This window comes from Galeopterus variegatus, unplaced genomic scaffold (assembly GCF_000696425.1).
Source record: "Galeopterus variegatus unplaced genomic scaffold, G_variegatus-3.0.2 Scaffold258, whole genome shotgun sequence".
NCBI lineage: Eukaryota > Metazoa > Chordata > Mammalia > Dermoptera > Cynocephalidae > Galeopterus > Galeopterus variegatus.
The window spans coordinates 403,153-417,958 of NW_007726369.1; the positions used below are offsets into that span (position 1 = coordinate 403,153).

The 14,806-nt window shown below is 49.4% G+C and overlaps 1 protein-coding gene across 2 annotated transcripts in view; it reads left to right on the forward strand.

The window, feature by feature from the left end:
• FRMPD2 (FERM and PDZ domain containing 2) overlaps positions 1-14,806 on the forward strand; it is a 124,041-nt gene that overhangs the window by 97,860 nt on the left and 11,375 nt on the right. For both annotated transcript variants that reach the window (XM_008566636.1, XM_008566637.1), the window contains 7 exons: positions 1,523-1,728; positions 4,274-4,375; positions 6,118-6,211; positions 7,088-7,173; positions 8,952-9,099; positions 10,796-11,010; positions 13,274-13,372. In XM_008566636.1, the coding sequence (XP_008564858.1) occupies positions 1,523-1,728; positions 4,274-4,375; positions 6,118-6,211; positions 7,088-7,173; positions 8,952-9,099; positions 10,796-11,010; positions 13,274-13,372 (950 nt within the window). The remainder of the gene's footprint in view (positions 1-1,522; positions 1,729-4,273; positions 4,376-6,117; positions 6,212-7,087; positions 7,174-8,951; positions 9,100-10,795; positions 11,011-13,273; positions 13,373-14,806) is intronic.

The following is a 14,806-nucleotide window of genomic DNA, read 5'->3' on the forward strand; positions in this document are numbered from 1 at the left end:
GAGCGAGCTTGGGCGGCCTGTGAGTGGGGCGGCCTGTGAGCGGGGCGGCGGGGCGGCCTGTGAGCGAGCTTGGGCAGCCTGTGAGCGGGGTCGGCCTGTGAGCGAGCGGGGTCGGCCTGTGAGCGGGGTGGCCTGTGAGCGAGCGGGGGCGGCCTGTGAGCGAGCGGGGTGACCTGTGAGCGGGGCGGCCTGTGAGCCAGAAGGCAGCCCCATCTGTCCCGGCTGGCTACCTTCAGATTTAAATAATTAATATCAAATTCATTAAGTCAAATTTATTCAGATCAAATTCATTCAACATGTGAGTCTGGGCAGCTCCCTGGGGGCCAAGGAGTAGTAAAGCTACTCGTTTGTTTGTATGTCTAGGCCTAAGGAAAGTCGAACTTTCTGCATTCCTCCCACATATGTTTGTTGAGCAGTCAACATTAACATACTGACAGTAGGTACATTTATTGGGAACCTACCATATACAAAGTTGGATATATATATGTGAGGCGTCTACAAAAAGTTCATGGAAAGATGTGTATTGTCTTTTAATTCCATTTTCCACAAACTTTTTGAAGCACCCTCATATATGAGAGAATACTCACATATATGTTTATATAAATATATGTGTTTATCTATATATGTAAAATCCTTTGTTTGTATGTAATTTCTAAGCTTCACCAACCCTACAATATTACTGATATTGATATAATCTCTATTTTAGATATAAGGAAATGGAGGTCCAGGAATGTTAACTACCTGGCCCAAGGTTTTACCTATTGATTCCTGGTCTCATGTTCTCTTCTCCGTTTTGTGCCAGGTCCTGGGTCAGACATGGGGTGAACAGAAATCTGTGGCCCAGCCTTCACCCACAGGGGACCACAGTCTGGTTATTACTAAGTCACCCTGTGGTGTTTAGATCACATGCTAATTACAGATGTGCTCACTGGGGTCTCTGGGAGAGGAAGAAGCTAAATTTAAGAGCAGCACCACAGCAGCTGGATTTAAGAGCAGCTAGTAATGGGATTTGGGGCGAGTGACTTAATCATTTTGACTCTGTTTTCTCATGTTTGAACTAGGAGAAAACCTTCCCGGTGAGTCTGTTGAGAAGATGGGAAGATATATGTATATATATGTGATGGTGTCCATCACGTGGCAGGAGCTTAATATGGAGGAGCTGGCATTGTTAACTTCCACTGCTCCCGTGTTTTCATAGTTGGGTCACATACATACTATTTAGGTTTCTAAATACATCTAGAATCTTTCTTTCTGCTATTCTTTCTGCTATTCAACCTTCATGAGGTGCTAAATCCACACTGCTCCCATCCACTGCTCCCGTGTTTTCATAGTTGGGTCACATACATACTATTTAGGTTTCTAAATACATCCAGAATCTTTCTTTCTGCTATTCTTTCTGCTATTCAACCTTCATGAGGTGCTAAATCCACACTGCTCCCATCAGCTATAAGAAGTCCCTCTGTCATTGGATGAAAAGGCTGTGCCCACATAGAGATGTTCACTTCTTGGCTTGTTTTTATAGGTGTTTCTGGAAACACCCCAAGTGAGGAAAAGAACAGCACAGCCCATTCTGGGGTCTTCTCTACAGACATCCCAAGCAGTGGACACTTGGGCAGTCTGTCATCACCCATGCAAGACCAGGACAGAAATACTGGAGAGCCAGAAATGGCTCAGGAACAGAGCTTAATGCCTGGGCTGAGGCCTCAGCTTTCCCCTCTGTCATTAAAGGTAATCATTCCCTTGGTTCACTTTCTAGAATTTGGAGGAAAGAGAACAGGCTATGGAGTCTAACAGCTGGCTCCCAAGTCCTTCCTTGTTCTCTGTTTGCCATGTCAGGTGGCTGGAGGTTACTTGTCCCCTCTGCCCCTCGGGATCCTCACCTATAAAATGGAAATGAATGCCTGCACTGCCTGGTTGCTGAGAAGACCATGAAGGGGAAAAGGCAGAGGGCAGTGCCCAGGGACAGGGCTCAGTGTTGGAGCCTCCAGTGTCTGTAGTCACTGATTATAATTGTTACTGGTAAGAACAACATGAGGAGATTGCTGCCGAGGGTGAGGCGTGGGCAGTCAGGCATTGCATATTCTTGGACTTGAATTCGTCCTCAAGCTGGCAACTCGGTGGCTTTGCCCTTGACCACCACCCTGTGAAGGAAGAGGATAAAATCTGGCTTTGCTGTACAGAGGGCCACATGCTTCAGTCCCAGCTCTGCCGACCCCCAGCTGTGTCCTCAGATGCTGGATTGGGTGGTCTCCCCTGACTCCTCCAGACCCACTCTCTGGCCTCTCCAATCTGCTCTGGGCCCTGCACAGCTGACGTTCAGGGACTGTGTCAGTTCTCTGTCTTCTGATTGGTTCTGCCCACGAGAGGCCCCTGTGGGAGCCTGCAGCTGGGGGATGAGTGAGACAGGCTTGTCATGCTCTTCCACTGCTGGCACAGGTTGGCTGTGTCCCTGTACTGCAGAGCACGGCTCCTATCAGGTGGTCTTTGCCATGGAACTACTCCCTAGGTTTCATCAACCACTCCTTCCTCTCGCCCCTCAGGCCCAGGGGTGGTGATGCCTCCACTGTTTCTAGCCCCAGGGTGCTTACTGGTTTCTCCAAAGGCTGCAACACCTCTGAAAACAGGCCTTGTGTTAACTCTCCTCCCTTACCCAGGCTGAGCGTGTGCACCTTCTCATTCGGGTTGAAAAGGCAAGTTATCGCACCTTTCTCGACCTCATTTCTCTTTTTTTAAGAATAAGAGTAACGATGTCTGTCCACAGAGCTGCGGAGACAAAAGAGCTGTGTCCAGAGTAGGGCAGGGGAGATATCTTCTCCTTCTGTCCATCTTAGGTGCACTGGCTGGGGCCCCTGTAACAGAAGACAGATTAACAAGAGCAAAGCTTGCATATGTATTTAATGCGAGTTTTACATGACACGTGAGCCTTTATAAGAAATTGAGACATGAAGAAACAGTTCCCCCCGAGTGTGTTTTACCGTAGGGTTGATGAAGAGTGGAGAGAGGTGGAGAAACGTGATAGGACGCAGGGCAGAGTGAGCTGGGGGAACCTAGCAAGGCCTGTTTGTTCGGATTCCTCTCTGTGCCCCTGGTCTTCGCAAATAAGGCTGCTCCTTTCCTCCAGGCATAGGGAGGGCTCCTCTCCCATGAGCATTTAATACCCTGCTTCAGGGGAAGGTCAGAAAACCCTTCCTAGGTTTTATGACCAGCTGCAGGGGAGTAAGGGTGGGGGACGGTCAGGGAGACCTTCCTGCACATGTAGTTTCTCAAATCCTCCAGCTTAAACTGTTCAGTATGCCAAGGTGCCATAGTTTGGGGCAGCATGTCCTGTCACCAGGATCTGGAATGCAGTAGGGCTCCACAAATGTTAGCACCTTCCTAACAGGCCACGGCACTCACCTGGGCAGCCCATCCCGTGAAGAGCTGTCTGCGTGGATGTCCGTCTCTGAGCCCCTGGGTGATCACGTGCACTTCGTCACATCCACACTTACTATCACAATGATTATGGGTTAATTGGTTGGGAATCTGTTAAAAGTCTCTCCCCCACTAGATAGTAATTCAATACGGCAGGTATGTCCTACCACTGCCATCTCCCCAGCATCCTGCATAGTGCACGGCATGTGATATGTTCAATTAATGTTGTTGCACGACTGGACAAATGAATGAACGCATCCTACATAGTTATTGTCTCAGGACCAAGCAAAATGTGGTACGTGGTAGACAATTTTTCTCTTTTGTCCTTCCCTAAAGCATTCAACCAACCATTGTAAAGTAGAGACCTAACATGGCAACTCTTGCTGGGAGTGATTAAAAGTCCTCCCGAGGCTTTCTTCTGCCTCAAGAAGCTGCTGTGGATCTGGTACCCAGCATGCCGTCACTTGGCTGGTGTCAGAAGCGAAGCTACCGGGAAGTACCTGGATAGCTTCAGTTCTAGTATGGATTTTGCAACGTGAGTGGAGACAGGAGGGAAGCTACATTTACTGAGACCCTGCTAGGTGCGGGGCACATTCACAATCATAGGGTTAGGAGGGGGTCTCTCAGGCCAGTTCTACGGATTGGGAAACTGAGGCTGGAGAGACTGAGAGACTTGTCCGAGATCATACGTGTAGGGACTGATGAAGCTGGAAGTGAATTCCCTGTCGGCCCAGCCCTGAAGCTCATGCTCTTACTGGCACAGTTTTGCCTGCTCCTTAGAGCAGGTGGAGCCCAGAGAGGGGCCCTCTGCTTAGACGGGGCAATGCCTCATGCCTTCTTTATTTTTGTTTCTTTGGGGCAGGACGCTGGTTCTTCTTGTCTACCACTTTCAGAAACCAATGCCAGTGAAATCTACTTTGTGGAACTGGTTAAAGAAGATGGAACGCTTGGATTCAGCGTGACTGTAAGACTTGTTAGGAAAGCCTAAAAAGCAGCTAAAAAGATGCCTTGGTGGGCATTCTGCTCAGAGAGCAACCTCTGATAATGTGCTTGTTGTGTACAAGCAGCACACATGGAGGGGGTGAACTAGGAGGGTCGGTGAGGGCCTGCAGTGAGGAATGAGAGTTTAAAGACAAACTGGGAGACGCGGGGCAGCCTTGGGTAGGAAGGCGATCTGGCAACAACTAGTACAATGAAGAATTCACATGTCCTTTGTCCATAGAAAAAGAATGAGTCCCAGTAAGTAAGGCTGTATATGCAAAGGTGTTTAATGTAGTGTTGTTTACAGAGGCAAAAACACTGGGAAAAAGTGACTACGGATCAGCTGAGGGAAGGCTACAGGTATACACAGATAGGAAGCTGCTGCCACTGAAACAAATCAATCAGAGCTAGCTCCGGCCACATGGAAAGATGTCCATGAGGCACCCAGTAAGCAAGAAAGCAAGATGTAGAGATCTGTGCAAATGATCCCTGCTTTGGGGGAATGTACAGCTTAGGTGAGTTTGAATATTTATCTGTGTTTGTTAGTAAGAAACAAAGGCCACCAAATAGTGGTCTGAAGTGGAGCTGAGTTACCGTCTGACTGGCAAGGGAGAACAACAGGATCATCCTCGTGCGAGTTCAGCACGTCTCTCTAAACAGAAACGGAAGCAGCTAGATACGGGGGAAGGCAGAAGCCCACCAACAAGGCTAGACTCCAAGTTCAAGTCTGTGGCTGGCTTGTGAGGAGGACGTAAGAGGCTGGAGAGACTTGCCCAGTTGCCTTCAGGTTTTGCGTTATCGATTCTGAGAAGTCTGGTTGCAAATGAGTCTTGGTTAAGTTAAATAAAATTCCACTGGGCCTTAGGGTCATTCAACTGACCAGCTTGGGTGTCCATACTTAAATCTTAGCCAGACTTGTCTCTAACTCTTTATGTATGATTATATGAGCATGGAGAAAAGTACAGAAGGATATACAAATAGATACCCAGTTATTAAGTTATTAAGCGGTTGTCTATGGTGGGGTTGGGAGGTGGAGGCAGGAAAGGGTAAAGAGGAGCATACAAAAAAGAGGAGGAAGAAAATAACTGCACAAGAATGATCTATTTCCATTGATGTGAAAACATGTTTATATATAAAGGTGTTTCAAGAAGTTCATGGAAAGATTCATATACCTTTTAATTCTATTTTGCCACTGCCTTTTTGAAGTGCCCTCATCTGTGTATACATGCCTAGAGTAAATTAGAAGAAAAAGACAAGAATTAGATCTTGATCTACTGACCTGCAGGGTGTTCATGATCTATCGTTATGTTAAAAAGAAATAAGTTGCAGCATACTGTGTGCTTTAATTCTATTTTCACATCCACAAACGAACACAAGCACCTAAGACATCCCAGGCACAGCCTTCAGGCCTGTAGCCATATCCGCCCACGTTGTTGCTGCCTGTAGAGAGACCTTGTGCATCATCAGGACTAGTAACCGAGCAGGTGACACGTGCAGTGCCAGGCTGGGGATGCCGGTGGCAGCTTGTGTGGTTACACTCCTTATGGGCGCCTAACCTTACTGCTCGGTGGAGAATATAGTCTAAACAAGTGAATATAGAAGATAGTGCCAGACAGAGATGAGGTAATGGGGTAGATGGTGGGCAGGTGGGGGATACCTTAGGGAAGTTGGGGAGGCCCCCCAGGAGGGGGCGGGTGGGTGGTAAGTTTTCATTGTGTTTTTCAGGGTGGCATTAACACAAGTGTGCTCTACGGAGGGATCTACGTGAAATCCATCGTTCCTGGGGGGCCGGCAGCCAGGGAAGGGCAGATCCTGCAGGGTGAGCCATGGAGTCATGCTGGGGACCTGTGTTCCACGGGGTAGAGCCCTCCAGGCCTTGCCCCCATCCCGCTCTGAAACCTGGTGCACACGGTGGCCTGTCTAGGTCATGCTTCCCTCAGCTGAAGGGGAGATGATTTAACCTGCCCTACCCACTTGATAGGTCACTGTGGGGTCGAGCGTTTGCAGCAGCACTTTACTTTGGGAGGCATGACGTGATAGTAGGAGATATGAACTAAGCCTGCTGCTGCTTGGCCGTGGGAGAAGGCAGAGCTTCCCCTGTTCATGGGAGGACAGAGCTGGCATTGTCGTCCCTACTTTAGAGACAGGGACACCAGTGAGCCTTCTCTCTGCCCTTCCTCATGTCCTGCTGCTCTGAAGGAAGAAGGTGATTTTTATTTCCCACAAAACTGCCAGAATTGAGGCAAAAATGGCACCCAGGGTCCTGCTTATCTGCGTTTCCCCTAGAGTTCTAGTGTTCTGGCATCACCCATGTCTCCCTGACCTTTTTGGAAGCAAACAAAAAAACCCATCCTGGAGATATAAATACTACCCCCAAGCAAATTGAAAATGCTTTTAAAAACGGTTTCACAGGAAAACAGGAAAAAGGATAAGGTCGAACAGAGCCGGCTCCACCATCCTGTGAGCCAATATAGCAGGGCTTTTACATCACCGATCCGCTACGTGTCTCGGAAGGAGGGGGCCAGGTGTTCAGAGAGGCAGCTGGCCTGACGCCTGCTGATGCCACGGGGACCCTGGCAGCCCTGCTGCCCACCCTACTCCTTGAGGCTGCATGGAGGGTACTGGGCAGAGCCTCACAGAAGAGTCCTTCCTGCAGCCCCAGGAGCCCAGGACATGACATCTGTCTCGTCCCCAGGTGACCGGCTCCTGCAGGTGGATGGAGTGAATCTGTGTGGCCTCACCCACAAGCAAGCTGTGCAGTGCCTCAAGGGTCCTGGGCAGGTGAGTGTGCCATCACGGGGGAACTTCCCTACCTTCTAGAGCTTTCCTGGACAGCATGAGAAGCCACACACCTCAGGGAGGAAGGAAGGCAGGCAGGGAACAAAACGACTTTCTTCTCCATCTGTATTTTTCTCTTTTACTTCTTCCTATTACCACCACTTTCTGTGGGGATGGGAAACCCAGGAAGTAGCAGACGGATGTTTCCAAGCAGAAAAGCTCACCCCCTATAAATAGCCTTGGAAAAGCTACTTGTCGCTTGCCTAGATTCTGGAACCAGACAGCAGAACAGAGCTGGCTCTGGCTGCTTACCCACGCCCTGCTGTCCAGTGCGTCCCTCTGCTCCCCAGCCCTCTTGCCACCCAACCTTTGCCGAGGATCCCCCGACCCCACCCTCCAGTTCATGCCATTCCCCATCACCCTGTGTCTATGCCCACCAGGGCCCGGGTCAGCCATCCTGGGATCCTTTTCATTACAATGAGGTAGAAATTCAGGACACTGAAGTGGAGATGCTCATCTATTACATACTCCTTACTTCGTGCAGCGCCCAGGCAGTATCTCGATGTCACCACACTGTGTTCCTTCCTCTGCCTTTACTTGCTCCAGTGTCCTGAGCCACAGAGCTGGCGTCGTCCTCGCTTGGAAGCTGAGGAGTCAGCAAAGACAGAAAGGGTTCCTGAGGGCACTTCTAGCAAAGCAGGGGGAGGAGTTCTAGACTCTTTTTTTCCTTTCCCAAAGTAGTCTTCCGGTTTATGCTGCAATTTACTTCTATTGGTGACCTTAGTTGACACATCTTGAGAACAGAGTCACATTTATTAGCACTCTCTGTTCTTTAGAACTTTGTCAATGAACATGGTCAGAGAGTATATTTGGGTAGCCTACTGGTGGGAATTGTCACTCTGAGGTTGTTGGCCTGGAGTTGAATGACAATTGCAGCAGGAGGATGGAGGCAGGGCCAAGTCCCCTGAATGGAAGCTTAGCATTTCTTAAAAGCTTCCAGGCGAAGTCTAGGCACTGGTTCTTAAACCACACTTTGGGTAACAAGGGTACACAGTGTGATGGGGAAGAGGGGTGGGAAATCAAACCAGAAAGAAAGGGGGAGGGCAGGTTGGCATAGGCCCGGGATGCCATGCTGCAGACTGGGATTTTAGGTGATGGGAAATGTTGGAGACTTTTAATCAAGAGTGGTGCATGTTCAGTTCCTATCTTAGATCAATCGACTGGCAGCCTTGATGGGGGTGGACCAAAGGAAGTGAAGAGGGGGTCCAGCAAGCCAAGTTAGCTGGAGCTGGCCACAGTCCAGCTGGACATTGGCAGTGGGAGGGGGAATGGACGGGGAGCACCGGGGAGTTGCTTCTGGTGGGGAACTGGCAAGACTTGGAAACCAGATGGGAATCTGGAGGGCAGAGCAGGGAGAAGCTGGGTCACTCCAAGTGTGGCCCCTGGGAGGTTAGTGGGGGGATGGGTCCACGTTTCGAGGGAGCTGATGTGAGAGGAGGAATGTTTTAAGTACAAGGAGGAAAAGGAGAAGAAGATGGGTTTGGCAGTGAACGTGCTGAAATGGAGGTACGTGTGTCACTTCCAGGTGCACGTGTTCAGTAAGCAGTTGGAAATATGGATCTGGATTCCAACAAATAGGCTAGACTGGAGATTTTGATTTGAGATTGTAATGAAGCAGTTTATCAGCAGCATCAGAAAATTTAGAAGCATTTGCAGAGGGAAGGAAGTGCTTCATGGGTGCCCTATGAAGTATAAATTGAGTCGTTCACCCATCCTTCTAGGTTGCAAGACTGGTCTTAGAGAGAAGAGGCCCCAGAGCTGCACAGCAGTGTCCTTCTGCTAATGACAGGATGGGAGAGGAACACTCGGCTGTTTCCTTGGTAACAGCTTTGCCTGACAGGCGCGCAAGCTGTGTCTCGGTGACAGATGGTGAGAGGAGAGAGAATTGAGCGTTACTATTGTCATGTCATCGGGTGCTGCTTTTGAATTGTCAAGGCAGGAAGGCTTCCTCTGGGCTCTCAAAAGAAAGTGAGCAGTGGCAGTCACGATGCCACCGGCTTTCTGATGCAGTGGAAGCCAACCTCGTGGATATGTTCCTGGAAAACAAATACCTTGTCCCAAAATGATCACCAGGCATAATTCTGCCCCCAAGCCTTCTTCAGTGTTAATGTTGTGTATAAGTACTTAGGGATGAAATTGGGGTGAAAGGGTCCTGCATTTCCAGACACGTTTGGCTCCCCATTCCAGCCAAGGCATTCGTATCAAAGTTATCTGAGGAATGATTAGGCAGGTTGGCGGAGAAGGCATTCAGGAATCCAGCCTCGTTAGGAGCGTCATTTTAGAAAGCAAACCCACAATCGGTTTAGAGGGGCATAATTGCCCATCTTCAGATGGGCTGCCTCTCTGCACTTCCTTTGTGATTTTGTTTTCTGCTAGAAAGACGTTTATTTCCTTAGTATGTCATCATTTGGAGCTTAGTCATTTTCCAGTCCCTTACAGAAATTGCTGGTTCTGTGGCAGAAGGTGTAAGGCAGATTAAACGCAAGGTTGCCAAAGGGTTGAGTGACAGGGTGGGGTGGAAGGGGGACGCTTGTGCTTAAATCAAGTCTGTTTCCTCTTTCCTACTCCTGTGTTCACTCCAGAGGGGGGTCTTTGAGAAACTGACTGCACATGAGCTGAGCAGGCCAGCATGGCGACGGCGGAGTCGTTCATGCCATATGCCTTCAGCTAACTGCTTCACACACTTCCAGTCTGGCCCAGTCAGAGTTTACAAGCGAGTGCTCTGATCTTCCATTCACTGATTGCCAGCTGAGTTGGTGAAAGCAGACAGGGGAAGCCCAGAGGCCACTTTGGCTGCCAGACTATTTAGGTGCCCAAGGCTGTGTCCATCTTTGGTGCCCAGAGGCGACTGTTTTGTCTTATGGTCAGTCCACACGGCTGAACAAAACTCAGCTAAAATATTATCCGTGGAGTTGGCCATAATTACCTCCATTGTCTAATTATGCAAAATTTAGTTTCAAGCATACTAAAAAATGATTAGGGTTCTAAAGGAAGAATAGGAGTGTATGTGATGTAAGTTTTACTAAATGCCAAAGCGTGTTGTGTAGTCTGTGACCTATACCTTTACAACTTAGTTGGCTGTCTAGAATTGGGCTGTTCAATATGGTAGCCACTTGCCACATGTGGTTATTGAGCTTGAAATGTGGCCAATCCAAATAGATAAATTCATACTGGATTTCAAAGACTTTGTTCATAGGAAGAATGTAAAATAACTCATCAATAATTTTTTTATATTGATTAGATGTTGGAATGGTAATATTTTAGATATATTAAGTTAAATAAAATATACAACTAGTTTATTTTACCTGTTTCCTTTTACTTTTCTTAAAATGTAGCTATCTGAAAACTTTGACATTTGTGGTTCGTATTTTCAACTCACATAATATTTCTATTGGACAGCATTAAACTATAATATGTATAATGGACTCTCATAAAAATTAGCAAATGAAATCTTCCTGTGTAAAACAGAAATAATTCACCTACTTGACAATTTGCATTCTGAAGCTGGTCAATTTCACTTGTAATCTATTGAAGGATTTGTTTTTATCAACATCCCACAATACAGGTCCTAAGTTTGAAGTCAAACTGAAAAAGAATGCCAATGGTTTGGGATTCAGTTTTGTGCAGATAGAGAGAGAGAGCTGCAGCCACCTCAAGACTGACCTTGTGAGGATTAAGAGGCTCTTTCCAGGGCAGCCAGCAGAGGAGAACGGGGCCATCGCAGCTGGTGACATTATCCTGGCCGTGAATGGAAGGCCCACGGAAGGCCTCATCTTCCAGGTGCCAGAGGCTGCGAGTCATGTGGCTCTGTGTGCAAGCTAACACTCGCTGTGCTTCCTTCAGGCTCCTAAAGAGCACATCTGAAGCCCGAGCTTTGACCACGCAAAGATAGCAATTGGCAGACTGTTCCCACCTTTAATTTTCCATGTCAGTTTTCAAATATCTGACCTTGAGTAAGCCTTGCTTCTCATTAGGTTCATCAGTGAAACTGAAAATAAAACTCTGACTTTTTTGTTGGTTAAAGTTCTCTTAACACACGTTCTGGGAGTTGGTATGAGGACTGAAGGGACTAGAGTGGGTCCCTCTAGTTTTCATCCCATTTCTCTATTGAATTTACAGTGAGAGAGAGAGAGAGAAGAGAGAGAGAGAAGTGGACTCCTCTCAATATTTATAGGACAGAATATCAATGAAGTGTTGTGAATATTAGTCTGGGGCCTGGTGGAAGACTGAGTCACTCAAGGAGAGTTTACTAACAGTGAAGGCACATTGTTGGGAAGCTGGAGGGAGAGTGCAGTGGCCTGGGGCTGGTAGCAGTGGGGTGCAGTGACCCACCCCTAAGCTCAAAGGGGGGTGGGAAGGAGCAATTACCTGACCCTGCAGCTGAGAGAGCAGGTGGAGGGGACCTGCTGGAGTGAGTGTGACAGTCATTAGCTGAGGGATGCAGTCATACTGTGGCAACCCCACAAGGCAGAAGCCAGGAATTAGCACCGACCTCTTGCTCCCCCTGTCGCTGGTCCCTGCCCACACTCCTACTGCTGACCTGCTGGAGTGAGTGTGACAGTCATTAGCTGAGGGATGCAGTCATACTGTGGCAACCCCACGAGGCAGAAGCCAGGAAACAGCACCGACCTCTTGCTCCCCCTGTCGCTGGTCCCTGCCCACACTCCTACTGCTGGGTGCAACGGGAAGCTTCATGCAGCCCACACAGGTCAGCGCAGGAGCACAGAGCAGGATGGATAAAGGAGGAGCGTGGCCGGGGAAGCCATCCCTTCACCAGTCCATCTTCCCATCCAAGAAGCCTTCTCTGAACTGCTGCTGGGCCTGCAACTCTGTGTGGGACCAAAGACATAGAGGAGGAGAGCTTGTGCAGTCTCAGACCTCACAGTGTGGGGTGAGGTGGGGCGGGAGACAGACTAGAAAACAACAGGGACAGCAGAAGATAAGTGTCAGAGCGATGAAAGCCCTGCTGTGGAGCTTACCCCAGGGAAGACGCGTGTCCTGTGGAAGTCCTGGGCGGCTGAGGCAGGGCCGGGGAGCATCTGCATCTGAAGTTCCTGAGCAGGGATGACTTTGCCTCTCAGGGGACATTTGGCAAACTCCAGAGACATTTATGGTTGTCACAACTGATGGGTGCTACTGGCATCTAGTGATGCTGCTAAATATCCTACAGTGCACAGGACAGGCATCCCAGCACAGAGTTATCTGGCCTGAAATGTCAACAGGGCCAAGAGGTTGAGAAATCCTGGTCTAGAGAGGAAATAGCTACCAAGGCAACCTCATTCCCTGGGCATGGGGAGGGTGGCTTAGAGCGAGATTCGGCATGGCAGGAGCTTAGGATGTGGGTGCAAGAGGAGCAGGTGGCACAGGGCGAATGGGGGCAAGAGGAGCTGCAGGAAAGGCCAGGTGTGGTGCTGTGCTTCGGGGCTCCGTCAAGGGCAAGGTGAATCACAGAGGGGGAGTGGCAGGAGAAGGACTGGGTTACATCTGCACATTGGAATGACTGCCTTTGAGCAGTGTGGAGGCAGGTGGGTGGGTGACAGTGGAGAAGGCAGGGAGCAGAGAAGAAGACACTGCAACGTCACAGATGAGAGTTGAGCTATGGTAGGGATCTCAGAGCCGAGTGTCAGACTTTAGGTATTGGGGTGGTGGAGCCTGTGTGACAGGTGGCCCCTGAGATGGGGGGTTGGGCGGGAAGGGAGGTTAAGATAGGAACAGTCATTTATCTGAGTCTCTCTCTCTCTCTTTCTCTGAAGAAAAGGCATGGATATTGGCAGATACTGCCCTGAAAAGGCCCTGGGCAGACCCTGGCCATTTCTAGCTCAGCATCTGGACACCACCTTTATGGGGGCAGCAGGCTGCTGGCCTCAGCTTTCACACATTGTGTAGTAAGGCTCACAGTGGTGTTCTCCAATGTTCTCTGGAGCTGAGGAACAGATCAAGGTGGGGGGAGGAGGAGCCAGCACCTGAGAGATAGTGGGGAGCACAGACGGGGACCTCCAGTGACGCCAGCCCAGAGCTGACCGTGGGTCTTGGTTTCTCGCAGGATGTGCTCCATTTACTGCGAGGGGCCCCACAGGAAGTCACGCTCCTCCTTTGCCGCCCCCCTCCAGGTGTGCTGCCCGAGATGGAGCAGGAAAGGCAGGTAAGTCACGGCGCCGTCTGCTCTCTCTACCTGCCTCCTGTCATGCACCCCCAACCTGTCTGGAGGTCCTGAGAAGCCCAGTGCTGCTCGCAGGTGGGATTCAAGGCCACCTCCTTTCACAGGGGCAGGAAAACAGCTGCCCCAAACCTCAGTGAATCTCCTTCCTCTCCCGGCATTTGGGTCTTCCCATAGATGATTACATGTTTAGACTTTGGCTGTGAAACTCCTAGGGTCAGGCTATCTGGCAGCCCATGCATCAGAAAGGAGGAACCAGGAGCAAGAGGAGCAGACAGAAAACCAGACCAAGGGAATTTCCAATAAGAATTTCCACTCGGAGAAGAGAAGTGGAGGCAGGATACACGTCTACCCTCCTGAAACATGAAGTAGGCATGTGTGGGCTAGTGCAAGGAAAGAGGTGCTGGAATTGGGAAAACTTAGGATTTTTCCCATGATGCCTGTATGAAGGTATTTCAAAAAGATCATGGGAAAATAAAATGGAAATATAATACAAATCTTTACATGAATTTGGAAAGTCCCGTCATATATAGGTGTGAGTGTGTGTGTGTGTGTGTGTGTCTGTGTGTGTGTATGGAGAAACAGAGAGAGGGAGAAAGGTATTTATTTAAGGAATTGGCTCATGTGATGTGGGGGCTGGCCAGTAAAAGTCCTAAGCATTCCAGCAGGCTGGAGACCCAGGAATTGCTGATGTAGAAGCTCAAGCCTGAAGACAGTCTGAGGGCAGGATTCCCTCCTCCTAGGAGGCCAGTCTTTCCTGTTAAGGCCTTTAACTGATTGGATGAGGCCACCATGTTGTAGAGGGTGTCTACTGATTTAAACGTTAAGCACATCCAAAAACTACCTTCACAGTGACGTCTAGACTAATGTTTGACAATTATCTGGGTACTGTGGCCTAGGCAAATGGACACACAAAATTATCCACCACCATGTCACCTGTCGGGTGCCCAGGAAACAGACTGTGTGTCAGAGAGTCGAGGGCAGGAGGTTACGGGTCTGGCCCTCGGGAACCTGTCCTGTGGGGTGAGGGAAGCTGGGCTGGGCAGAGGAGAGACCATGTGCTGCCTCTGCAACCAGGGCTTTGCTGACCTCACAGGGAGCTCAGGAGTGGGGACGGCCCCTCAGAGCTGTGCCTCATCGGGGCAAGAGAGCCTGTGCCTTTGCACACTGCATCACCAGCGCTGGGGTGTGGGTTGTAGAGGGTGTCTACTGATTTAAACGTTAAGCACATCCAAAAACTACCTTCACAGTGACGTCTAGACTAATGTTTGACAATTATCTGGGTACTGTGGCCTAGGCAAATGGACACACAAAATTATCCACCACCATGTCACCTGTCGGGTGCCCAGGAAACAGACTGTGTGTCAGAGAGTCGAGGGCAGGAGGTTACGGGTCTGGCCCTCGGGAACCTGTCCTGTG